General features: G+C 39.7%; 1 protein-coding gene across 2 annotated transcripts in view; it reads left to right on the plus strand.

Moving 5' to 3' along the window:
- CHUK (component of inhibitor of nuclear factor kappa B kinase complex) overlaps positions 1 to 27,867 on the plus strand; it is a 154,233-nt gene that overhangs the window by 63,200 nt on the left and 63,166 nt on the right. The window contains exons 9-13 of one of the 2 annotated variants that reach the window (XM_029609573.1): positions 13,664 to 13,799; positions 14,742 to 14,930; positions 18,285 to 18,387; positions 26,468 to 26,591; positions 26,812 to 26,963. In XM_029609573.1, the coding sequence (XP_029465433.1) occupies positions 13,664 to 13,799; positions 14,742 to 14,930; positions 18,285 to 18,387; positions 26,468 to 26,591; positions 26,812 to 26,963 (704 nt within the window). Of the gene's footprint in view, positions 1 to 13,663; positions 13,800 to 14,741; positions 14,937 to 18,284; positions 18,388 to 26,467; positions 26,592 to 26,811; positions 26,964 to 27,867 lie in introns of both variants that reach the window. The other variant, XM_029609572.1, reaches the window with a different exon arrangement.

Below are 27,867 nucleotides of genomic sequence, written 5' to 3' on the forward strand. Positions count from 1 at the left end.
CCCCCTCAGCCGTCTCTTCTCCAAGCTGAACAGCCCTTACCTCTTCAGCCTATCCTCATAGGGAAGCTGTTCCATCCCCTTTATCATTTTGGTTGCCCTTCTCTGTACCTTCTCCATCGCAACTATATCTTTTTTGAGATGCGGCGACCAGAATTGTACACAGTATTCAAGGTGTGGTCTCACCATTGAGCGATATAGAGGCATTATGACATTTTCCGTTCTATTAACCATTCCCTTCCTAATAGCAAGCACATCCCCTTTGATAGCAATTTTGTGAATATTTTCCATTAAATCTCTTTTTTCTATGATGGTCTGTATATTACACTAATATAAATTGATGTTCCATTCCAGATTAACCCACAATGCCTCCCTCCTGATCTCATAAGCTCTGCAATTCTGTTTCTTTAATATTTTCTATATATAGTGCCATGCCTCCTCCCTTTCTTCCTACCTGGTCCTTCCTGAATAGATCATTGCTCTTTATAATTATATCCCAGTTATAGTTTCTGTGTACCACACCTCCATGACAGCCATTACATCCAAGTCAGCTTCTTCCATGCCTCTAGATCCAGGACTTTATTTCCCATACAATGAGCATTAGTGTACAGAGCTTTCCAGATGTTGTCTCTCTTTCCATTTTTATACATGTATTTAATGTTTTACTTAGGGTTTTGTTCACCCATCCCAGAAGATCCTAGTTTAACTAGACCAAACTCCTAGCCTGAAATGCTACTGGAAATGTTTTCATTCAGTATATTCAGAGACTCATCTTTATTTTTCAATTAATCTGCAAAGAGAAGGATATTACTTTGCCCTCTTGTATCTCATCTATAATACAGCAATATCAACCAAAATATTTACTGTGGTCATCATCACAATTTTTATTAGAAATCTCTTCTATGAGGGAAACACGGTTAACAGAATCTCGTAACCGGATGTTTAAAGTTGCAGGTCCTGTCCTGTGGAAAATATTTTGGATAGGATTTAGTATTTTTTAGAAAATGTTGTTAGTCAAATTTTTTTTTTAATTCGCTCTGTAATGGTTTTTATATCTGTATATGTTATGTTTAAGATTATGTATACATTGTGATCCACCAAGAACTGCTGATTGGTGGAATACAAATGTTTAAAAAAAAAAAAGAAAAAAAGAGATTCTCACACTTCTGTGTTTCTAGTGAAGGAATTGCTCATAAACCTAGATGAGTGCTTTCATTTTTCTATCCATGAGTAAAAATGAAGGGGAGTCGTTCCCAAAAAGTACTGTTCTATTTTAACTCATTATTTTATTCTGCTGCCTCCATGCCATTCTAACATGGCCCTAACTTGCACCACCTTGTTATAAGGGCTTTACAGCTAGTGCAGAATGCTGCAGCCCATGTTTTATTGGGATTATTGAAGCTTGATCATGTGTCATCTGGGCTGCGGCAACTGCACTGTTTTCCGGTGAAACGGTGAGCCAAGTTTTGCCTTTTGATTTCAGTTCATAGATAACTGTTGTATGCTGAGGAATTTTGTGCATTGAAACATAAATTGTCCTATTATGTACCTAATAGGACATTGTGGCCTCAGTCATTTTGTTTATTAACTGAGCCAACACTGAGCAGAGGTAGAATGAGTTCAGACATGCGGAGGGCATTTTTTTGTGTAGCACCAGCAGTTTGGAATGCTTTACCAGGGCAGCTGAGGGAAGTGCTGGATTTAAAGTTCAGGCAGGGGTTAAAAGCACATTTTTTTTCAAGAGGTATATAATTGAATGAAATGATGTTTTAGTTATTTTAATGTGTGGATTATTTGTTTTAATTTATTATGTGTGTATTGCTGGAACCAACATCTGGAACAAAATGCCTGCAGACCTGTGCCAGGAACCCTGTCATAGGAAATTTAAACAGAACCTCAAAAACCTGGCTGTTCAAACAAGCTTACACTTAATGATCATCTCCTCTACAGAAATACTGAACATCTGTTACACATACAATACATTATCATTCTTCAAATTGATATCATTCAATAATTCCATCCTTTCTCATGTTTCTAAACGTTTGCGCTACTCTCGCTCCTAGTAAAGACTGTTTGCTGTTCCTTGGACCTATACCAAACCTGTGAAACAATTGTTGCTAAGTCACATATAATTTTCTCTGATTTTCCCTTCCCTTATTAGGCATGTCTCTATTATATGATATAATTATCATTTGTTCACTCGTTTTTAATTGTTATATGTAATGTTTTCTTTTAATTTCATTTGATTGTAAAGCCTGTTGCTAATTTATTGTTATTTGTAAACCGATGTTTTTAACGTGCCGCGGTATATAAAAAAAAAAGTCACTAAATAAATAAATAATCCACCCTGGACAAATGTTTTATTTGGAAGATGCGGATTATAAGGTGTTTGGTTTTTTTTAAATTTGCATTTTCAGATATAATTCAATATCATGTTACAAAAGAATAGAGATTTTATACATATTATTTTCCAAGGTAATAGGAAAAAAAAAAGAAAAAAAGAATAACATTCTAACATACATTTAGAGATTTGATTAGGAAAATATGGAGCCAAGATGAATAAGAAATATGGAGCGCACATAATATCACTTAATGTAAAGAATTTAACCACTCTATAAGATGAGTCCACCCTTTATCCAATTTACACACCTCCAGAATTCCCATCTAAGAAGCTTATTTTTCTTCTTTATACTTCAATAGACATTTACACGGATATTTCAGGATCATACTAGCCCCATGATTTATCACTTCTCATATGCAGGAATTTCTTCCTACATTCTTGTGTGAGCCGTACTATGTCTGTTTGCCCATAACATTTAATCATCCTATTTCTAAAGAAAAACTTTAATATCAAATTTCGATCATATTCAAAAGCGAACGATATTAACAATGTTCCTCTTGTGGTAATCTCTGTCTGTGTAGATAATTCACATCTCGGTGATATTCAAGGACTGTCGTTCCCTTATTTCTATACAGTCTGTATTTAATGGTTTGCGTGATATGAAAAAAGCTTTAGTAATCACTGGAGTCGCCTCCTTTGGAATTTTAAGGCATTCCATCATATAGGATTTAAATATCTCCACCGGTGACATTGTTTTCAATATAGGAAAATTAACTATTCTTAGATTTAAAAAATCTAAGAGAATTCTCAATTTTCTCAAATTGTTTCTCCATTATATTTTCAGACTTAATTAGGTTTGATTGAATATTCTCCATCGATGTTACTTTTCCACATTTTTAATTTTTTCTTGCTGTTGAATCACAATCTTTTCAGTATTTAATCCTTTTTTGCTTGTCTCAAGAAATTCTTTAATTTTCAGCCCGATCCAGTAAAGTCCGTGGGAGAGCGGACTAACGCCCGCTCTCCCGGTGCGCGCGATCCAGTATTTAAATTAGGCGACGCGGTGCAAACGAGGAAAAGGAGGCGCTAGGGACACTAGCGCGTCCCTAGCGCCTCCTTTTGGCCTGGAGCGGCGGCTGTCAGCGGGTTTGACAGCCGACGCTCAATTTTGCCGGCGTCGGTTCTCGAGCCCGCTGACAGCCACGGGCTTGGAAACCGTACGCCGGCAAAATTGAGCGTCCGGTTTTCGGCCCGACAGCCATGGGCCGAATTCAAAATTTTTTTTTTTTTTTTTTTTTTACTTTTTTATACTTTTGGGGACCTCCGACTTAATATTGCTATGATATTAAGTCGGAGGGTGCACAGAAAAGCAGTTTTTACTGCTTTTCTGTGCACTTCCCTGGCGCCGGAAGAAATTAGCGCCGACCTTTGGGCGGCGCTAATTTCTTAGAGTAAAATGTGCGGCTTGGCTGCACATTTTACTTACTGGATCGCTCGGGAATACCTAATAGGGCCATCAACATGCATTTGCATGTTGAGGGCGCTATTAGGTGCCGCGGGTGGGCCGCGTGTTTTCCTCCCCTTACTGAATAAGGGGTAAGGGAAAACACGCGTCCAGAGCAGGGTGACAGTGCGCTCCGACGGAGCACACTTTACTGGATCGACCTGTAAGGAAGATATTGCAGACTCTATGGAAACTAAAGCATTCCAAACTGTATCTAGAGTCACAACAGGCGGCTTCTGTAATGTGAACACAGTCCCTAGAATTATATTCAGTATTTCGTTTGGTGTAGTAACGCTGTTATCATATGCCGGTAGAGCCTTCGGGGCGAGGGAGACGAAGTTGTATCTCCAACCGGAGTTCTCTCGCCTTTCTCAGATGCTCTTTCCCTGCCTTCACCACCTGGATCTGGGATCACCGTCTCATTTACCTCTCTCTTTTGAGAGACTCTGTAGTTCTTCAATTTCCACTCCCCTCAATCCTCGGGGCGGGGATGGCGTCATTGGAGCCCCCGGGCTCAGCAAGATTGTTTTGGCCATTGAGAGGGTCCCGAGCTCCAGGGTCTCTCCCACCACGGCCCTCGCTTCTGGTGCCTTTGGGGTTGATGCGAAAAAGCTCTCGATTTTTGCCTGCTGGACGCCGTCTTCCTTCTCAGTAGCAGTGTTGTTTAACTTAGCTTTCCACTTAGTATGCAGCATCCTGCAGGCGCTGAATTCTTGAGGAAATCACAAAAGGAAACTGAAATCACAAGAGAGAACTCATCCGTAATGTCCTTGGTGGATTATAAGTATTTTAAATAAATAAATCTTTCCATGTTTGGCTCCCTAAGGCCTCTCAGACCATTAGGCAAATAGCACAATATTTTTAGTTATCCTAAATGGTTTGTCTCCAAACAAAATCTAAAAATATCCTAGTCTTATTCAGAATAACATTTGGGATTGCTATAGAGAGTATCTGAAACAAATAACACAGGTGAGGCAAAGCATTCATCTTAACCATAGCTATCTTCCCCAACCGAGATATATTCATATTTCCCCAAGTGTTCAGATCCATCTAAATCTCATTTATTGAAGAGTAGTTTATTTGCGCCATCTGTTGGCTATCCCTAGAAATTTTTACTCCTAAGTACTTTACTTTATAGAATGCTGGGCCCACTTGAATGGGACACTATCCTTTAATTGTGCCACTAATGAATTTGGTAAATGTTTAGAATTTTGGATTTGCTAATGTTAACTTTAGATCTTGCAAATTCTCCCATGTTGTTTAAGCTCGGACACTAAAACTGGTAAAGAAATGATAGGATTAGTTAATGTGAGCATGACATCATCCACGAAGAGGGATATTTTATATTCGTCTTGCTCTATTCAAATGACCTGGATATCCAGGTTCCTCCTAACTCTTTGCCAGGGGTTCCATCACTAAAGTGAAAATAAATGGGGATAGAGGACACCCCTGCCTGGTTCCCCTTTCCAATATAAGTGTCTCCAAATACCCACCACTAATCTTAACACAAGCCTGTGGGAAATCATATGATTTTCTCACCTAAGTATGAAAGTTATCATTGAACCTACCTTCCTTAAAACCTTATACATAAAGGTCCAGTGAACCCTGCCAAATAATGTTTTTGGCATCTATGGCCAACAGAAGTGAAGCCTGATTGTACTTTTTCACTGCCCAAATGAGATTTATCACTCTTATGTTATCTGATGTAAGCTTACCCATGATGAAGCCTGATTGGCTAAAGTTATGCCTGTGCTGATTCATGAGGACCAATTTATCTGCTAAGGTTTTTGCTAAGAATTTTACGTCTCTGTTTAAGTAACTATATCTGTTTATATGAGCCACACTGAACTTTGTTACCACTTTTTTTTTTTTTTTTTTGAAGGATTGATATTACTGTCAACCTCATAGCAGGTAAAGTTCCCCCCCCCCCTTCCCCAGCAAGTTTTAAACATCTAATTCAGGGGGTAAGAACATAAGAAAATGCCATACTGGGTCAGACCAAGGGTCCATCAAGCCCAGCATCCTGTTTCCAACAGTGGCCAATCCAGGCCATAAGAACCTGGCAAGTACCCAAAAACTAAGTCTATTCCATGTTACCATTGCTAATGGCAGTGGCTATTCTCTAAGTGAACTCAATAGCAGGTAATGGACTTCTCTTCCAAGTACTTATCCAATCCTTTTTTTAAACACAGCTATACTAACTGCATTAACCACATCCTCTGGCAACAAATTCCAGAGTTTAATTGTGTGTTGAGTAAAAAAGAACTTTCTCTGATTAGTTTTAAATGTGCCACATGCTAACTTCATGGAGTGCCCCCTAGTCTTTCTATTATCCGAAAGAGTAAAAAACAGATTCACATCTACCCGTTCTAGACCTCTCATGATTTTAAACATCTCTATCATATCCCCCCTCAGCAGTCTCTTCTCCAAGCTGAAAAGTCCTAACATCTTTAGTCTTTCCTCATATGGGAGCTGTTCCATTCCCTTTATCATTTTGGTCACCCTTCTCTGAACCTTCTCCATCGCAATTATATCTTTTTTGAGATGCAGCGACTAGAATTGTACACAGTATTCAAGGTGCGGTCTCACCATGGAGCGATACAGAGGCATTATAACATTTTCCATTTTATTCACCATTCCTTTTCTAATAATTCCCAACATTCTGTTTGCTTTTTTGACTGCCGCAGCACACTGAACAGACTATTTCAATGTGTTATCCACTATGACACCTAGATCTCTTTCTTGGGTTGTAGCACCTAATATGGAACCTAACATTGTGTAACTATAGCATGGGTTATTCTTCCCTATATGCATCACCTTGCACTTGTTGACATTAAATCTCATCTGCCATTTTGATGCCCAATTTTCCAGCCTCACAAGGTCTTCCTGCAATTTATCACAATCTGCTTGTGGTTTAACTTCTCTGAACAATTTTGTATCATCTGCAAATTTGATTACCTCACTTGTCGTATTTCTTTCCAGATCATTTATAAATATATTGAAAAGTAAGGGTCCCAATACAGATCCCTGAGGCACTCCACTGCCCACTCCCTTCCACTGAGAAAATTGTCCATTTAATCCTACTTTCTGTTTCCTGTCTTTTAGCCAGTTTGTAATCCACGAAAGGACATCGCCACCTATCCCATGACATTTTATTTTTCCTAGAAGCCTCTCATGAGGAACTTTGTCAAATGCCTTCTGAAAATCCAAGTACACTAAATCTACAGGTTCACCTTTATCCACATGTTTATTAACTCCTTCAAAAAAGTGAAGCAGATTTATGAGGCAAGACTTGCCTTGGGAAAAGCCATGCTGACTTTGTTCCATTAAACCATGTCTTTCTATATGTTCTGTGATTTTGATGTTTAGAATACTACTGTTGTGATGGACAGAGTCCGGAAGTGGATCCTTGGACCGACTGAGCCGAGGGAACAGTCGGGAGGCAGATCTCCCACTGGGCAAACGGAGCTTCACCTGGAAACCCGCGACTCCTCCAGAGGAGCTGTGGGAGCCCGGGTCGCAAGGACTTAGGAGTCTTCACCCTGGAAGTCCGAGGTCCCCCCGGGAGGAGCCCGTAGGGACCCGGACCGCTGGGACTTAGGTGGAAGCGACGAAACCCAGGAGAAAAGCACGAACCGGATACTCGGCAGGCGGCGGGCAAGCAGGAACAGGGTCACGGACCGGAGTCTGGGCAGGCTGAAGATTAGCAGGAGTCGGAGTCACGGACCGGAGTCAGGGCAGGCAGAAGGCAAGCAGGAGTCGGAGTCACAAACCGGAGTCAAGGCAGGCAGAAGACAAGCAGGAGTCGGAGTCGCAAGCCGGAATCAAGGCAGGCAGAAGACAAGCAGAAGTCCGGGAACCAGGCAGGAGTCGAGACAGGCAGGCAAACAGGCAGCGGGGAACAGGAACCAGCAGGAACGACGGCAACTAGCACTGCAAAGCAGGAACCTTGTTGCAAGGCACTTTGGAGAGGAAAGTGCCTTGTTTAAATCCCCCGGTCGGCGTCTGACGTCACGGGGGGCGTGTTCGCACATCCGGGTGCTGGCAGGAGAAAAGGCTGGTCCCCGCGCGCGTTCCCCTGCAGAGGGGAGGAGTTCCCGGCGGCGTCTCCCTCGTGGAGACGCCACTGCCATGCGGTCCTGAGGGCCCCAAACCCGGCGGTTTCGCGGCGAAACGAGTGGAGGTAAGTGCCCGGTCACTAGCCTAGTGACCGGGACCGTAACAACTTTCCACTATTTTTCCTGGCAGTGAAGTCAGGCTAACCGGTCTGTAGTTTCCCAGATCGCCCCTGGAGCCCTTTTTAAATATGGGGGTTACATTTGCTATCCTCCAGTCTTCAGGTACAATGGATGATTTTAATGACAGGTTACAAATTTTTACTACTAGGTCTGAAATTTCATTTTTTAGTTCCTTCAGAACTCTGGGGTGTATACCATCCGGTCCAGGTGATTTGCTACTCTTAAGTTTGTCAGTCAGGTCTACCACATCTTCTAGGTTCTGCGTGATTTGGTTCAGTCCATCTGAATCATTACCCATGAAAACCTTCTCCAGTATGGGTACCTCCCCAACATCCTCTTCAGTAAACACAGAAGAAAAGAAATAATTTAATCTTTTCGCGATGGCCTTATCTTCTCTAAGTGCCCCTTTACCCCCTCGATCATGTAACGGTCCCACTGACTCCCTCACAGGCTTTCTGCTTCGGATATATTTTTAAAAGTTTTTACTGTGAGCTTTTGCTCTACGGCCAATTTCTTTTCTAATTCTCTCTTAGCCTGTCTTATCAATGTCTTACATTTAACTTGCCAACGTTTACGCATTATCCTATTTTCTTCTGTTGGATCCTTCTTCCAATTTTTGAATAAAGATCTTTTGGCTAAAATAGCTTCTTTCACCTCCCCTTTTAACCATGCCGGTAATCGTTTTGCCTTCTTTCCACCTTTTTTAATGTGTGGAATACATCTGGATTGTGCTTCTAGGATGGTATTTTTTAACAATGACCACGCCTCTCGCATACTTTTTACTTTTGTAGCGGCTCCTTTCAGTTTTTTTTCTAACTATTTTTCTCATTTTATCAAAGTTTCCCTTTTGAAAGTTTAGCACAAGAGCCGTGGATTTGCTTACTGTCCCCTTTCCAGTCATTAAATCAAATTTGATCATATTATGATCACAATTGCGAAGCGACCCACCACCGTTACCTCTCTAACCAATCCTGTTCTCCACTGAGAATTAGATCTAAAATTGCTCCCTCTCTCGTTGGTTCCTGAACCAATTGCTCCATAAAGCTATAATTTATTCCATCCAGGAACTTTATCTCTCTAGCATGTCCCGATGATACATTTACCCAGTCAATATTGGAGTAATTGAAGTCTCCTATTATTACCGCACTACCAATTTGGTTAGCTTCCCTAATTTCTCTTAGCATTTCACTGTCAGTCTCACCATCTTGACCAGGTGGACGGTAGTATACTCCTATCACTATAGTTAGTCTTCCCCAACACACAAGGGATTTCTACCCATGAAGATTCAATTGTGCATTTAGTCTCGTTCAGGATGGACTATATGCCATCCCGGACATAAAGCACCACACTACCTCCCGGGTGCTCCTCTCTGTCATTGCGATATAATTTGTACCACAGTATAGCACTGTCCCATTGGTTGTCCTCCTTCCACCATGTCTCTGAGATGCCAATTAAGTCTGTCATCATTCACTGCTATACATTCTAATTCTCCAATTTTTTATTTTTGACTTCCCCAGTTTCTCTAGTTACCTTTCCTTTGCTACTCCTTGTTCAGCCATTTTCCTTTTTAATTTTGATCTCTCATGATTTTTTAGGCTCCATTCTGAGATTTTGTGATCCTTTATGTCCCATCTTCCTGTGGGTAAGCCCTTCAGACATTTTTTGTTTTATTTGTATTTCCATTTTTTATTTTTATATATAAGAATTTCCCTTTTTATACTATGCTTTTTCTCTGAAATGTTACTTTTTTAAAATGTTTGTTTTTTTTTACCATACTCTGTTTTGAAATGTGATTATTGTATGAGCCTGTTTCTAAGTTTATATCCTGTTTATATAGATTTGTGTGTTCTTAGTCGCTTGTGTCCTTTTGCTTACATATGGTCTTATGTGAGTCATTTTCTTTCAGGCTCCTCCCTACGCAGTTTTTCGAAACACGGCCTGTGTCGGGGGACCATAAAGTTATTGTCATATACGTGTTGGTGAAGCCTGATATACATTAAAGATAATTTGAACCATAAAGAACATCTAGCCTTTTGTTGCCCCTCCTTTTGGATATTTTCTCATTGCTTATTGTTGGTTGGACTTCTCACCCTTGTTGCTTCTTTGCTTAGTTTGTGACTATCCCATTAGATAGGCACCCCACATTTTAGCTGTAAATAAAATCTTCTCTTTGGTTGACAAACTTCTAAGGCATAGTACAGTATCCCTGGGGAGGATGCCTCTCCGTGGGCCCAATGTACTCTGACAATATATATGTCGCCAGGCTCCATGCCATTTTTATGGCATATTTGCCGTCAGAAGCAGGGCATCCTTAAAACTGTCTGACTTCAGGCAGGCCCTGTATGTGAAGGTTGCCTGGAGCTGTTTTCCAGATCTTTGATCTTATCCACAATTTATGACTGCAGCGTTTCCAGAGTAGAGGTAGTAGCTTTCACCTCTCTGATCTGCATCTTGTTATCCTTGATCCTTTGCTCTGCTTTGTCAATTCTGCCATCAATCTCTATAACCTCTCCCTTCACCTCTGTCATTTAAATAATTTCACATTTGACAGATATCAAGTCTATTTTTATATCACAAAAGTACCTTTTAAGATCTGCCCGGGTTAGTTCCTTGTCTTCTGCACCGTTCTTGTTCCCCACTATGCTGTCTGCATTAGAGTCAGAGGAAGCCTGCTCTTGCACGGTTTACATGTGCTGCTCGGCTCAAAATAAAATTCTTAATTTCTGCTGTCTAGCGACGAGTTCCCATGATTGCAAGGTATTGCCCCAACATTTAACAGCCCGCCAATGCTATTTATTTATCTGAGTTTGTGCAAAAATGCAATTTTATTTTACATCTGGCTGGAGAGTTGAGATTAAGCAGCCATCTCTGAGACTGACATTTCCCCTTCTCTTGTTTCCTATCTCTTAACCAATTTGCAATCCCACTATAGGACATTGCCTCTTATCCCATTACTTTTTAAATTTTCTCTGGAGTCTCTCTCTTGAGGAACTTGCTAAACACCTTTTGTAAGTCCAAATGCACTATATCCTCCAGCTCACCATTATCCACGTGTTTATTAACCCCTTCAAAAAACAAATGTAGCAGATTAAGGCATAACTTTCCTAGCATAAACCCATGTTGACTGTGTTACATTAAACCATGTCTTTTATTATGTTTAGGGACCTTTGTTTTCATTTTTTATTTTTTTTCCTGGGTATTTCAATGTTATAACAAAAACAAAAATCGCTAGAAAAATGACTTGTATCACACAGGAGAAAAAACAATGGAAAAATGACTTCAGGTACAATAGATATTTTTAATGACGTCACCACATTACTCCTGTACTTATGGACCTTCACTGGCTTCCCATCACAGAATGAATTAAATACAAAATTGCTGTCCTTATCTTTAAACTGATTTCCTCACTTATAACACCTTGGGCCAATGCGTTGCTACATACGTATTGCCCAACACGCCAACTGCGTTCCTCTCACGCAAGATTATGTTGCACCAGAGACTGTGCTTTCTCTGTGGCTGCCTCAACCCTCTGGAATGCCCTTCCAGAAGCTTTACATCTGGCCAAAGGTTTAAAAACTTTTAAAACGTTGCTGAAAACTTGGCTGTTCAAACAGGCATATTACTAGACATCAGGATCTCATTTCTCTGTGAGCCTTAATTGAGCTGGTCCCATTATATGTATTTTATGAGTTTGTGACTTAACTCTTTATGTATGTTTTGTTTGTACATCGCCTAGTGTTTTGTTTTAGGCGATTCATAAATCTGAATAAGATAGGTTACAAATTACTAGTAATAGAAATAGATCTGCAGTTTCATTTTTTAATTCCTTCAGAGCTCTGGTGTGTATACAGTCTGGTCCAGCTGATTTGCTATTTTTTAATTTGTTAATCTGCCCTATTATATTTTCCAGGTTCATTGTATTCTAGCCCTAAAACTAGACAGGCATGCAAAGTTTCAGAATGTTAAAGCCATGGCTACATCAGTAGCTCATCTAAGACTGGCTTCTATTAAGGAAATTTATAAAACTGTGATATGGGCTCCTGTTACTGTTTGGACACTGACTATTGATGCAAAGAGAGGTTTAGTCAGTTTGTCTTTCATGGTATCATTTAGGGGTAGAATGCAGCCCTGCCTTGAGCTCATTTTTTATTTTGGTTTGTCTTCCTTATTAAAAAAAAACAAAATATTGGGGGCCAGAAAACCAAAAAGAGGCTTTGCCTCACAAATATCTTCTCTCCCATTGTCAATTCGCTATTTTCCACTTTTGTTGGAAGACATCCCTTATCTAGAGATTTTCACTTGCATGTCTGATTCCTCCTGCTAGTCCTCAGAGAAAACTAAATTGCTTACCTGTAATGGGCATTCTCCATAGCAAGGCAAGGTACACATTCTCTTACCCCTCCTCTTTTGTAGTTGCCTTCTTTAAGATGATATACTGAGGGAGTCTGCATGCAGTGGCTGCACGAGAAGTCTGGCACATGCCAATAAAGCCTCTTAGGCCGCTTCATATCTGTGTAAGAATTGCTTCGCTGTCAGAAGACACCCACTTCTGTGGCTAATTATCCTGCTGTCTGCAAAGAATGCTTATTAAGGGAAGCAGCTTAGTTTTATTAATCATAACTGAAACAAACATGTTCCATGCTTTTCTGGAATCAGCAGTCTGTATGATCAGTGAATCTATACAGAATCTTGAATCCGGGTTTTATCTCATCTCATAGTTAGAGCTGTAACTGTGTCCTAGTAAATTTTGAATGTAAATCTTCTGGAGTAAGTAATAGTGGAAATGTCACAGGTTGTGATATAGATAGCATAATAATTGTATATTGGATATTTTCTACACAGCATGTTTTACAGGGAAACATTTGAGAATCAGAGCCTTTAAGAAGATGATTGAAAGTAGTGAAGAAACTTGCTGAAAATAGTAAACTTGACAATTTTGGTGTCTAGATACCATTGCAAAATTATGGTAAAAAGTAGAAGTCAAAAGAAAATGAGAGAGAATATATGCATGTCATGGCATTTGTTTTATGCAAGAGTGAAGAGATCTGTGCTATCAGCCCCCCTTCCTTAATAGAATCTTTTTTTAAAGCAACCCACATTGTTAAATGAATACTACAACATGTAATTATTTTGTAGCAGATATTGTTAAAACATAAAAATGAGGTAAGCCAAATGTGTGTGATTTTTTATTTTTTTATTTTTCTATTTGTAGTGCTATATCTTCAGTGCCCTTGTCCTTACTCCAGGCAAAATGTCTGAAAGACTTCAGTAACCCTTGCTGTCTCAAGGCCTGGAGGGATGGATTATCCCAGATATACCTTCAACACTGCTTGTTGGCTGGCAGGAGTTGTCCTCACTGTCTCTTCCTCCCCGGCCTGAATTCACCATCTCCATGGTGTGCTCTGATCTGATTGGCCCCAATGGATGGGATTCCATCTTGACAATTTATCTTTTACACTTTTTAATACAATTGCCTATCTATATCTTCCAGGCTTTTATGCTAATAGCTGGAGTACTTTTAAAGGAATATTTTACCTCCTAAATAAAGTTACATTTTTAATATGTGTTCATTTGTCCTCGTAGTATAATTATAGAACCCATGGAGAATTGGTTGCAACTTATGCTGAATTGGGATCTGCAGCAGAGAGGTGGAGAAACAGAACCACATACAAATCGACCTAAATGTTTTGTTTTAATGGATCAAATACTGAACTTGAAGGTTAGATTATATTTGTGATTTTAAAATCTTAATTTGAAATCTGCTGGATTTTATTATATCCCAAAATATTTTAAGTTGTACTTGAACGGACAGTTTCTTCCTGTTTGAAATTATGTGATTGGCTCATATATAAGACGACTGTTAGACCCTTAATGGGTACATTTACTTCCTAGGCCAGTAAAGATGAAAGATGTTGGTAAGAAGAAGCCATTAGATAAGGTAATTCAGAGCATGTTATCGCTAAAGGGTATATCGTCCAACATTAGCATTAGCTTGTGAAAGAGGGTCAAAATAATTCTGCATTATGTAGACTATTACTGTAATCTGAATTTTAGGAGGGAAGGCTTTATTTAAATGATAAAAGGTTAATTAGAATAAAAGGAGAGGTGGTAGAGACTGCAGAACTATTGATGCCTAACCCAGAACTCGTGAACAAGTACTGGGTGCCACTCTATGAAATATTGGACTGGCCTACCCAACCTACAAATTATTGCATTGTGTCCATATATTAGAAGCATGGAAGATGCTGGTAGATAAAGATCACTTTGCCACCCATTCTTTCCATGCTCTTACATGCTGTGCTGCCACAAGTCCTACTTGGTCTGTAGTCTTCTCCTTCCATCCCCCAGCAACGATGGTTGTTTTGTATCTGTCTTAGGCATGCTTGAATTCTGTAACTGTTTTTGATATTTTCACCTCCACTGAAAGATTGTTCTAGATGCTCACCACTCTTTCAATTAAAAAAAAAAAAAAAGTTTGAGGAGCAGCCTTGAGGTTAAGAAGAACACTTCTTAGATGACACTTCAGAGAAGTATTAACATTGGATCAGTTGGATATGCATAACTGAAGTTCTGCATATGTATTGTTTTATTAAGTACATCATAAAGCTGATGTCTTGCAGACTTCAAGATAAATGATATGCATTCATATTTTTTCTTGTAGATTGTACACATTCTAAATATGACCTCTGCAAAAATCGTCTCTTTCCTTTTGCATCCTGATGAAAGTCTTCATTCTCTTCAATCTCGTATTGAGTTTGAAACTGGGATAAGTGCCTGTAATCAAGAGCTACTGTCGGAAATGGGAATTTCCTTGGATCCCCGGAAACCTGCTTCTCAGTGTGTTATAGAAGTAATAGTAAGAAGATTCTTTTAATTTACTTCAGTAATAAAACTAAAATTGTGTGACTAGCCATATAAAAACAAATATTTTGATGCTTTTTTTTTTTACTCTTTAACTCACAAGACCTTTGCTGTAGAGGGCAATTCATAGAAACATAGAAATGACGGCAGAAGAAGACCAAATGGCCTATCCAGTCTGCCCAGCAAGATTCACACTTTTTTTTTTTCTCATACGTATCTGTTTCTCTTGGCTCTTAGTAATCTTTTGGGTCTATTTCCCTTCCACCCCCACCATTAATGTAGAGAGCAGTGTTGGAACTGCATCTAAGTGAAATATCTATCTTAATTAGTTAGGGGTAGTAACCACCCATGCTTATTTGTTTACCCAGACTATGTAATTCAGTCCTTGTTGGTTGTTGTCTGTATATAGATCCATTTTTCTTCATTCCCCCTGCCGTTGAAGCAGAGAGCTATGCCGGATATGCGTGAAGTATCGGTCTTCCTCCCCTGCCGTTGAAGGAGAGAGCTATGCTGGATATGCATTGAAAGTGAAGTATCAGGCTTATTTGATTTGGGGTAGAAACCGCCGTGACAAGCAAGCTACTCCCGCTTTTTTGTGAACGCAAATCCTTTTTTCCACATTTCCTCTTGCCGTTGAAGCTTAGAGCAATGTTGGAGTCGCATTAACCGTTTGTACGTTTATTGATTAAGGGTATTATCTCCAGGTAGTAGCCGTCATTCCCGCGAGCCACCCACTCTTCATTCACGTCCTCTAGACTTATGGATCCACAGTGTTTATCCCATGCCCCTTTGAAGTCCTTCACAGTTCTGGTCTTTACCACTTCCTCCAGAAAGGCATTCCAGGCATCCACCACCCTCTCCATGAAGAAATACTTCCTGACATTGGTTCTGAGTCTTCCTCCCTGGAGCTTCAAATCGTGACCTCTGGTTCTGTTGATTTTTTTCCGACAGAAAAGGTTTGTCGTTGTCTTTGGATCATTAAAACCTTTCAAGTATCTGAAAGTCTGTATCATATCACCTCTGCTCCTCCTTTCCTCCAGGGTGTACATATTTAGATTCTTCAATCTCTCCTCATAAGTGATTCGATGAAGACCCTCCACCTTTTTGGTTGCCCTTCTCTGGACCGCCTCCATCTTGTCTCTGTCTCTTTGGAGATACGGTCTCCAGAACTGAACACAGTACTCCAGGTGAGGCCTCACCAAGGACCTGTACAAGGGGATAATCACTTCCCTTTTCTTACTCGATATTCCTCTCTTTATGCAGCCCAGCATTCTTCTGGCTTTAGCTATCGCCTTGTCACATTGTTTCACCGACTTCAGATCATTTAGATACCATCACCCCAAGGTCTCTCTCCTGCACCGTGCACATCAGCCTTTCTCCCCCCATCGAATACAGTTCATTCGGATTTCCACTAGAAAAAAAGACTTGGTTAGATCATTGCATGATTACTTGTAGACCTCTCCTATGCAGTGCACTGTAAGTAAGTTTATGGGTGCAGGGACCTGTCTTCCACAGGACACTTCCAGTTCCCCTCCCACTTCACCTCATGATCCTAAGTTCAGGAAAAGATGTTTTCTCCACAGAATTAGACTTTTATTTATCAGATTTGGCAGGATTAGCATTTAGAAGATAACAATACATGTCTTTAACATCCTGGCTACTAAGCACCAGTTTACCCTAAAGAAGGTTCTGTATCATGGGTGGTTTCAAACATGCCATAAACCTTAGCCTGCCTAATATATTAATACTTATGGCTAACTTACTTACCCCTGGTTCCAACTTCAGGTGAATTTCCTCTGTTTATCTCTGAAGCAGGCTCTGGCTGGAGATCTAAAGAACCGTTTGGGAAGGAGGCTTGCTTCTAGGTCTGGTACTGGCAGAGCTGCCGGGCTGTTTGGGGGCTAGCTTCCGGGTCTGGTACTGGCAGACTTCTGGGCTGCTCTTGGCTCTTCGCTGCCTCAGACTCTGCACCACCGTCCAACTCCTGGCAGGGTGCCTCTCTCCGGTCTCCTGGCCACGCTTCATCTTCTCCCTCCTCGATAGCAGGAGGTGCTGAGCTACTTCGGGTCTGCTCCCTTTCTCCTTATTTGCCCCCCATCTTATACTTTCCAGCTTATAAATAGGCATAAGCTCGTGCATAATCATGTAGTGGGTGGAGGGTCTTTGCCTCATTGCAGGTCTTTCCCCCCTCCCCCTTTTCTTCGGGAGGTGGGGTCCTGCCAAGGCTGTATGCTAGCATCAGTGTTTTATCCGTTTCAGAATGCTCTCCCTTCATCCAAGGGTGGGAGTCACTCTGACCTCTGGACTTCCTTTGGCCAGTCCATGACTTCTGCTTATGAGCTTAAGTTGCTATATTGTCCTTCTGCCTTGGTTTTATTTACAAGGGAGCTTATAAACAGGTAGTTCTTGATAAGTATCCTTCAGTTGTGGTTTAAAGTTCTCATCTGGGCAAAGTTTTTCTTTTCTTTAGTTGTGATAGTTTTTTGGCCTGTCAGCATACTGGTCAGCATACTTCTTCATACTGGATGCTTTCAGTGGTGAAACATGGCATATCTCCCTACAGTACCTGGACCACATCAGAGCATTTCATTACAATTAGAAAACTAATATTTGTATACCATATTCCCCAGTTCCCAGATTCCTCTGTTATGGTTTTACAAAGGTGTTTGCAGAGGGCTATAAGGAAGGATTCAGAGTTTTCAGCACTTAGTCATGTATCCTGGATTGTTCAATTTTTAAGATCAGTTGTGGAAATCAAAGGGCAAAATCTGATCATATTTTAGCACAAGTTTTTGGTTACTTAGGGAATTTATGCAAAATGTTTGTTTTTTTTCTGTAAAGATATTATAAATGTTTTTGGAAATCGATATTGAGAAAAGAAAAATATAATTAGAACTTCTAATTTTAGATGTTTACAAATTGTAAATTTAAATGTTTATTTTGCAACTAATTAGGATTTTTTTGAGGGACACAATCAGTGTTTTTTGTGGCTCAGATAATATTTGTTGGACACCTTTTGTGCAGCTGACAAATCATCGGCATACAAAAGGCACAAAAACAGAGTGGAGAACCCAAAGCAGGCAAGGAGAGAGGTGGGAGAGTCTAGTGGAAGTAATGTTTTTCCAGTATTTATCCAATAAATGACTTTTTTCCCCATTGAGAATTTTATCTGTGTGTTTTGGTTTAAACCTAAAAACAGAAGCCCTAATTTATAATATATAATATAAAGCAAATTGCTTCCAGAGATGCTGGTGCTAAATATTTTCAGGAAATATTGTTTGTGACGCTGCCCCCACTGTGTTTCAAAAAATTGTTTTCAAGGTAGTGGTTTTGTTTTTTTCAGAGAGGCTGGGATAGCTACATGGTGTATTTGTTTGATAAAAGCAAGACTGCCTATGATGGACCGTTTGCTTCTCGAAATCTTTCAGAATGTGTAAATTATATTGGTAAGTTGCATGTTTGTTCTTGACAAAACAAGTACAATCTCATTTTTGTGTCAGGGAAAGAAGTTAATTGAAATAAAATGTAATTCATTTTTCCAGCTGTTTTCTGTGGTTGCCTTGTTGTTTTGCAAATATACTGCTACTTTCAGAGTCTTGCTTGGAATACAATTTGCCTCGAGAGACTGGTCATGCATTCCCTGAAGCGAAGCCAAGTAATCCCAACCTGCCAGTGGAAGCTCCTGTAGCATCCCTTCTGCTCATAAAACTGCACCAGTCACGCTGCTCCCTGCTAACTTTCTCAAGCCTATCTAAAAACATTCCTGTCGTCTTCCAGAGTTTAGGTCTTGTTAATTTATTCTTTACTGTTTTTTCTAGATTGTAATATAAATTTAAATAGGTGGGGAAAAACAGCTATTTGTCTTTTCAATAAATCATTCTGGACTATTGGATTTTTCTTCACACTACAGGGAAACAGAGAGCTCTACTTGGCCATCATTCAATAAGTTCTTTTTTTAAGAAGGGAGGAACTGGATCTTTCTTCCTGTGTTGAAGCAGCAAGAGTATGGAACTGGGCCATCTTTTGGGGATGACCCTGGCAGGAAAAGACACTGTCCTGGTGGACAAACTGAGTCAAAATTTAGTCTGCACACTTCTTCCATCTTGATCATCATCAGTCCTTTGATGTGCAACTGAAAACTAACTATATATGAATCTTGGAATAACTACATTATACACTTTTTTTAAAATTTGTTTCACATTTCTAATCCTCATGTAGTGCATATTTTATATAATTTAGTTAATGGCTATTTAAATTGTACAAAATTCAGTCACAGATTTTTTTTTATTCTGTTATTTCATTTAACCTGTGGCTGCTGAGACCATTGGTCTTCCCTCCTGTAGAGATTTACTTCATGTGTTTCCCACTCAGAAATCTGGTTTGGCGCTGTCTGATGCAGAGCCCACTCGTGGGGGTCTATATTTTGACTCAGCTTGTCCACCAGGACAGTGTCTTTTCCTGCCAGAACGCTCTGTATCACCTGCTAACATAAGGTTTCTGACTTTGCCCGAACAAGCTAGGTGTCCAGAATACCTTCCTTCTGAAGAGCTGCCACCACCAGCAACATCACCTTAGTGAACATTGCCAGTCCAAACGTAAGAGCCCAAAACCGAAAGTACTCACCTAGGATCATAAATCTTAGGAACTTCTGGTGCTCCGGTTGAATGGGTATATGCAGATTTGCCTTGGCGAGATCTGAGGACACTTGAATTCTCCTTTTCAGACTCTTGCCATCACTAAATGAAGATTGTTTCCATTTGAAACCGTGGCACTCTGAGGGCCACATTGACCTTCTTTAAATCCAAAATTGGTTGGAAAGATCACTCCTTTTTCGGTACCACAAAATGAATGGAATATTCCATTTCTTTTTCCATCTCCTTTTGGAGAACCAGTACTATGGCCTCTATGCACTGCAAGCAATCCATCATGTTGCAAACCGCTACCCCCTTTGGTAAGGGATACATGAGGAGAGGTGACATATTCTCTTGGAGCGGCTGAGCAAATTCTAAAGCGTAACCATCCCTTATCACTTCCAGCACCCACTGGTCCATTGTGATTTTGGCCCACTCTTCATAAATAGGGCCAACCGCCCTCCAACAGCTGGAAGGAGGAGTGGACTGGTCTCATTTCATTACAAGGTTTATTTCCCCGACTCCCTGGTTGGGGTTGTCCTGAGCAGGCTTCCATCTACCCCGAAAGGACTGCAGGCCCAGGCGTGCCACGAGTGGTGGCCATCCCGCTCGCAGTGAAGAATGAGCAGGCCCACGTATGTGTGTGTGTGTGTGTGTGTGTGTGTGTGTGTGTGTGTGTGTGTAAGTGTAAGACTGTGAGCCTGGGGGTGGGAAAGAGCATGTGTGAGGGTGTTTATTTGTGAGAGAGGGTGCCTTTGTTGAGGGTGTGTATGTGTATGAGAGAGAGGGAGTCTACGTAGGAGGGGGTGAGCGAAAGAGGGAGCCAGTGTGCAGGGATGTGTGAAAAAGACATAGGTAGTCTGTGTGAGGGTATATGCATGAGAGAGAAAGGGAGCCTGTGCGGGGGTGTGTGCAAGGGAGAGAGAGGGAGCCTGAATGGGGTGGGGGTGTGTGCGAGAGAGGAAGAATCTGTATGAGAGTGTGTATGAGAGAGAGGGAGCCTGCATGAGGGGATGTGTGTGTGCGAGAGAGAGAAGGAACCTGTGTGTGTGTCTGTGAGAGAGAGAGGGAATCTGTGTGGGGGGCAGTATTGAGAGAGGGGTCAAACTCTGGGAGTGGAGATAAGGATTGGGCCTAGAGGAGGAGGGGGAGAGATAGTGGCAGGAGGAGGAGTTAGGGCCTGAAAGAGAAAAGTGAAAGGAGACTGGCCAGGGGAATAGGGAGAGAGAGTGTGGAAGAGACACTCTTACAGAATTTCCCTAGAAATTCACTGTTAAAAATATTTAAAACTTTGCATCTTTAGGTAATAACTTTTCGGTATTACATTTTAAATTAATTACTTAAAGACTGTCATGTATATTGTGGTGTTTTGACCAATATAAAGTATACAGAATTTTGCAGAATTTTAAATTTTTTTTCACACAGAATTCCCCCAGGAGCACTAAATAGACATACCTCCCTAGGATTGACCCCCTCCACCTCTGACACTTCATCAAGATCCAATAGATCCTGTGCCAAATCTCCATCTGGAGCATCATTTGCTGGATCATTCATTCTATCAGAGTCTTCCAAGTCTCCTCTGGACTTGCCTTGCTAGGCCTAAAATCCACTGGAAACTCGTGGATCCCTTTCTCGACTCCAGAGGTGTACCTAGAGTATTTGGCACCTGGGGCAGATACTTCTTTGGCACCCCCCTCCATATATAATTAGAAAATTTCCTAAACATCAATAAAATATTTCAAAACAGCAGACACATCAAATAACACTCAATTAGAACTAATAAGGATTTAAAAAATCTCCCACTCTCCATATCTATCATTGTAGATTGTTTAGATTGGGGGCATGCATACACACACACACACAAAGTAAGAGACAGAGGGTGCATGTGTGAGTGTGACACACACACACACACTTCACACTTTCTCTGTATCTCTCACATACACACATACTTCCTCCGTGTCTCTCTCTCTCTCACACACACACATGCTTTCTCTGTGTCTCTCTCACATGCTAACACACAAACACACACACACATACACGCTTCCTCTATCTCTCTCACGCACACATGCAGACAAAAACTGAACTGGAAACCACAAGCCAGATTCTATATGTAGTGCAACAATGGAAAAGCAGAAAATCACTATTCCTCAAAACAATACTATCAAGAAATATAAATCAATAAGAATAGTAAAATCATTCTAAAAATACTTTTCAAAACTGCTGATGAATAGAATAATATTCAATAATTAGAAGCTCTTGTACAAGTTTTAAGAATTTTTCTAAACATTGATAAAATATTTCAAAACAGACATCATATAACACCCAGTAATTAAAACTAAATGATTTTAAAAAATCCCCCACTCTCCATACCTGTCACTCTGAGATTGTTGTGAAGTGAGGGTGCACACACACACAGAGACACATACTTTGCTATCCAAACTGTGTCTGAATATAGACCTCATTATTATTATTTGTTTTTAAACAATCTAGACTTCAGGTTTTATATCTCTACCATCTTCTGGAGACAGAGAAATATTGAGGGGCTGCAGGTGGCAGACTAAGTTAAGTAGCAGTGTCAGTAAAGCTTTTCTTCTGTCTCCATCTGCTGGTAGGAAGGCAAAACCCAGTAACCTGGATTGATCTGGAGTATGAACAGAAATTCTGTTTATAGGGAAAACTTTGCCTTGCATTCATTCTCTGAAGCCTGGCCTAAATGTTTCTTTCCTCCAGTGAAGTACATTTTGAGTGTGTTAAGCCATTTGTTATAGAGCTTGTGTTGAAGGCCTTATATTATTTTTGTAGCCCATCTCTAAATTGAATCCATCCTGATATTTTTATGGGACCATCTATGAGAGAGGGGCTTTTAGATTTCTGTACTCCATCTTTCAAAGACCAAGCCAAGTGTCCACCATGCTGTTCAGAGACTTAAGTCCACCTGCAAGACCTCTTTGTGTCTTGAATCTGCAATTGTTCTCAAGTCTTGTAACCCTGCTCATACACAAGAAGTACTTTGGCATCTCCAGAATTCAAATAATTGACAATGCCATAGTCGAAAGTCTGAATTATTTGCTTCAGTATTTACTGAAGAGGATATTAGGGAGATACCCATGCTGGAAACGGTATTTAAAGGTGATTATTTGGAAGAACTGAAACAAATCACTTTGAACCTGGACGTTGTAATAGGGCAGATGACAAACCAAAGCGCAGCACATTTAAATTTTTCCTTTCAGGTACTTCAGAGCGAATTACATTGAGGTACTCTAGGTATTTCCCTGTCCCCAAAGAGTTCACAGTCTAAGACTGTACCTGAGGGTAATATAGGGTGAAGTGACTTGTTCAAGGTCACAAGGAAAGGCAGTGGGATTTGAACCCTGACTTCCATGGCTTGCAGTCTGCTGCTCTAGCCACTAGGCTGCTCCTCCAGAATTCTGAAAGAACTCAAAAATGAAATTGCAAATCTGTTTAATAGTAGTTTATAACCTATCATTAAAATTTTCTTTTGTACTTGAAGAATGAATGGTGGCCAATGTGATGCCAATCTTTTTAAAAAGGGCTCCAGGGGAGCTATAGATCAGTGAGCGTGACTTCAGTGCCACGAAAAATCATAGAAACTATTCTAAAGAATAAAATCACAGAACATATAGAAAGGCATGTTTTAATGTTATATTAACAACAAAAGGGAGCCGAGAACAGTCCTGTATATACAATAGCAAATCAACAAAAGGAATCCGCCAAAAATTTACAATTTATTTGGAAAATGTGAAGAAACCGCATCAGCCTGACAAGCCTGACAACGTGCTATGCACTTAGCAAAGCCATCTGGTCTTTTAATCATTTGCGGTTTGTGAAGGCTATCATAGGAGCATCCGAAAATGCTTCAGCAAGAGATGTAAGAAAAAATGTTGGTATTAAAATATATATGCTATGTCCATCTGTACCCGTTAGATAATATCTAATAATTGACCCGACAGCAGCCGGTGTTTTGCAACAGGATAGTTGTACCACTGAAATTTCCTTGAGACCTGTTGTCCAAATGAAAAGAGAATCTATTGTGGTCATCTTGACTCCTGAAGAAGCAACTATCCTGTTGCAAAACACCGGACGCTGTCGGGTCAATTATTAGATATTATCTAACGGGTACAGATGGACATAGCATATATATTTTAATACCAACATTTTTTCTTACATCTCTTGCTGAAGCATTTTCGGATGCTCCTATGATAGCCTTCACAAACCGCAAATGATTAAAAGACCAGATGGCTTTGCTAAGTGCACAGCACGTTGTCAGGCTTGCTGATGCGGTTTCTCCACATTTTCCAAATAAATTGTAACCAAGGTGTTTAGCGTTGTTAAAAAAAAAAAAAAAAAAAAAAAATTGTTTGGCGGATTCCTTTTGTTGATTTGTTAATGTTATACTAAATGCAGCCAGCATGGATTTACAGAACACCGCTGCCAGAATATTGAGAAACAAAAAGAAATGTGACCATATAACCCCAGTTCTAATTCAGCTCCATTGGCTGCCTATCACATACAGAGTTCAATACAAAACAGCATGTATTATTCATAACATTATTTACGGTGAAAAAAAGGAATGGCTCAATTCAGCCATTTGACTGCATGTCCCACAGAGAAATCTTAGGTTGGCAAACAAAGCTCTATTAAATATCCCTATCTATAAGGTCTGCCCACCTAAGCCAGGTCCGTGATAGAGCAATATCAATTGCGGGACCGAAGTTCTGGAACACATTACCTACTCAACTAAAACTTCAAGCAGACTGTAAGAAATTTAAGAAAGACCTTAAGACATGGCTGTTTGAATGCGCAAACGCAGACACAACTAATTAACTAATTAACGTGTCTTTTATTGCAACACTATTGTATATGCGCAGACACAACTAACTAACGATCATTGGGCTTTTACGGTATTTGTTTTACGATATTTAAAAATTGCTCATCTTACTACCCTTTTTTATGCTCTTATGTTTACTTTCTAATAATTGGTTTTTAAGTATTTTTATATTTGTGTTTTATTACATTTTTAATTACTTATTTATAACATGTAACTATTTTTAATTGAATTATTGTATTTCCTTTGAATCCATTGGCTTGTAACCCTTGGGAAGGTCACTACTGAGACAATGATATATAAAAATCAATAAACAAAAACATACACAAGGGAAGTCTTGCCTCACCAATCTGCTACATTTTTTTGAAGAGGATAATAAACATGGATAATAGTGATCTGGTGCCCTCAGAGAATCCGAAGAAAAATAAAAAGTAATGGGATAGGAGGTATTGTCCTGTTGTAGATTGCTAACTGGTTAAAAGACAGTTAGTATGGCTGTGTTTAAAAAAGGATTGGATAAGTTCTTGGAGGAGAAGTCCATTACCTGCTATTAATTAAGTTGACTTAGAAAATACCCACTGCTATTACTAGCAATGGTAACATGGAATAGACTTAGTTGTTGGGTACTTGCCAGGTTCTTATAGCCTGGATTGGCGACTGTTGGAAAGAGGATGTTGGGCTTGATGGACCCTTGGTCTGACCCAGTATGGCATGTTCTTAGGAAACAGAGAGTAGGACTAAATGATCCATTTTCTCAGTGGAGAAAAGTAAACAGTGGAGTGCTTCAGGAATCTGAACTGGCACCAGTGTTTTTTTAATTTACTTAAAAATGATCTGGAAAAGGGAACGATGAGTGAGGTAATCAAATTTGCAGATGACATAAAATTCTGAGTAGTGAAATCACAAGTGGATTGTGAGAAAGTTCAGGAAGACCTTACGAGACTGGCATCCAAATCGCAAATGAAATTTAATGTGGACAATTGCAAAGTGATGCATATATGGAAAAATAACTCACACTGTATTTGCACAATGTTAGGTTCCATATTAGGAGTTATTACCCAGGAAAAGGATCTGCGTGTCACTGTGGGCAGTATGATATCCTCGGCTCAGTGTTCTGCAGCAGTCAAAAAATCAAACAATGTTAGGAATTATTAGGAAAGGAATAGAGAATAAAATGGAGAATCTTGTTATACCTATGTATTTCTCCATGGTGAGACCACACCTATACTACGGTGGGTAGTTCTGATTGCTACATCTCAAAAAAGATATAACTGAACTGGAAAAAGTACAGAGAAGGGTGACCAAAATGATAAAGTGAATAGATACAGCTTCCCAATGAGGAAAAACTAAAGAAGTTTAGACTGTTCAGCTTGGAGAAGAGACAGTTGAGAGGGGATATGATAGAGGCTCCTTGAAGCATGAGTGTAATACAAAGGGTAAATGTGAATCGGTAATTTTACTTTTTCAAAAAATAGGAGATACTATGAATTTAGTAGGTAGCACAATTAAAACAAATTAGAGAATATTCTTTTTCACGCAACACAAGCTCCGGAATTCATTGTTGGAGGATGTGGTAAAGGCAGCTAGTGTAGCTGGATTTAAAAAAGTTTTGGACATCCTTTTGGAGAAGAAATCCATAAACTGTTATTAACTAGCCACTTCTTATCTCTGGGTGTTAGCAGCATGGGATCTATCTATTGTATTTGGAATCCCGCCAAGGACTTAAGATGTGGGTTTGGCCACTGTTGGAAACAGGATACTGGGCTTGGTGAACCCTCTGCCTGACCCAGTATGGCAATTCTTATGTTCTAATGTCCCCATATAATTTAAAGCTGGATCTGTGGTTCAGTGAACTTCATTATTAACTTAAAGAAGATATCTTTTCTCATATCTAGTTCATAAGTGAAATTGAATATGCATCCAGAACTTTTCTATCCTCTTGAAGCTTAATATCTTATCTATCATAGACTCCAAAATTTGGGAGAGTAATATAGTAGAATTTAGTTGAGATGTTATCAGTATGCCATGGTTTATTTCTCTTTTCTATAGTACAGGATAGCAAGGTCCAGTTACCACTTCTTCAGCTTCGTAAAGTGTGGGCCGAAGCAGTCCATTATGTGTCAGGACTAAAAGATGACTATAGCAGACTGTTTCAAGGTCATCGAGCTGCAATGTAAGTCTACCACAATTTTAGCAGAAAGTAAAAGTAATTTTTAATATAGTTTTTCAGACGTTTTAGTATAATTTTTTCTAAGTCTTTTAGTCTGTTGGTCATTGAATTGTGCACTACACTTCTGTATATAAGATCCAAGTTGAGGCAATGACTTTAGGACTAGAGGAACAAGTATGAAGTAATTCCTGTTGCTTTATGAATTTTATTTTTCTTTGTTTAGGCTCAGTCTTCTTCGATATAATGCTAACCTAACAAAAATGAAAAACACTATGGTTTCTGCATCTCAGCAGTTAAAAGCCAAGCTAGACTTTTTTCAACAGAGTATCCAGATTGATCTCGATAGATACAGTGATCAAATGGCTTATGGAATCTGTAAGTATGAGAGAAATAGCAATTTATTTTTTTTAGTATCTTTTTCAGAGCTTCTTGTTTTTATAGTATAGTCTTCAAAGGTGATATGAATATGCTTATTATTAATTTAGCAAACAAATAACTCCTACACACACTTTTCTTAATTATAGTCCCTTAAATGGTGCTACATGGTCAGTTTCTAACCAGTGTAGCTGCGCAAAATGATGCATATTGTCTACACAATGTTGAACAATAGGCACTTGGGTTTTGCTGGTGGAAAGACAGCTTCTATGTTCGTTGAAGCATATTCTGATGCTTCTTTTGGTGCGACCTATACAAATCAAGTCACAAAGACACACGATAGCTTCTTCTTTTGGTGCGATCCACATAAATCAGGTGACAAGGACACATGATAGCATCAGATTATGCCTTAATGCACATAGACGCTGTCTTAACACCAGCAAAACCCAAGTGTCTATTGTTCAACATTGTGTAGACAATATGCATCATTTTGCGCAGCTACATTGGTTAGTCACTAATCGCGTAGCACCATTGAAATGTGGCAATAAGGAGGCTCTGCTGAATACACATGAGCAATTCTGGATACACACTTAAAAATAAAAACACATCCTCTTGGTCTTAATATGGGACATAGATTAGTACTCATTGATTTGATTTAATAAATATTCATTTTAATCAACATGGTTGTTTCCATCAGGTGTTTTACTATGCTGCAATAACCTGCGTGTGCATTTTGATTGGTTATAGATTCACCTTAAGACATCTACGTAAGGGAGGACATAGTTGGATAGCGTTACCTGGACAATGGTAGTCATGTCACAAGAAATCTGATTGGAAGTATTAAGATCTGATAAAGCATGTTTTTCTCTGGACTGTGAAATCAGTTCCCCTGAAACAGGAAGTG

Source organism: Rhinatrema bivittatum, chromosome 7 (genome assembly GCF_901001135.1).
Source record: "Rhinatrema bivittatum chromosome 7, aRhiBiv1.1, whole genome shotgun sequence".
Taxonomy (NCBI): domain Eukaryota; kingdom Metazoa; phylum Chordata; class Amphibia; order Gymnophiona; family Rhinatrematidae; genus Rhinatrema; species Rhinatrema bivittatum.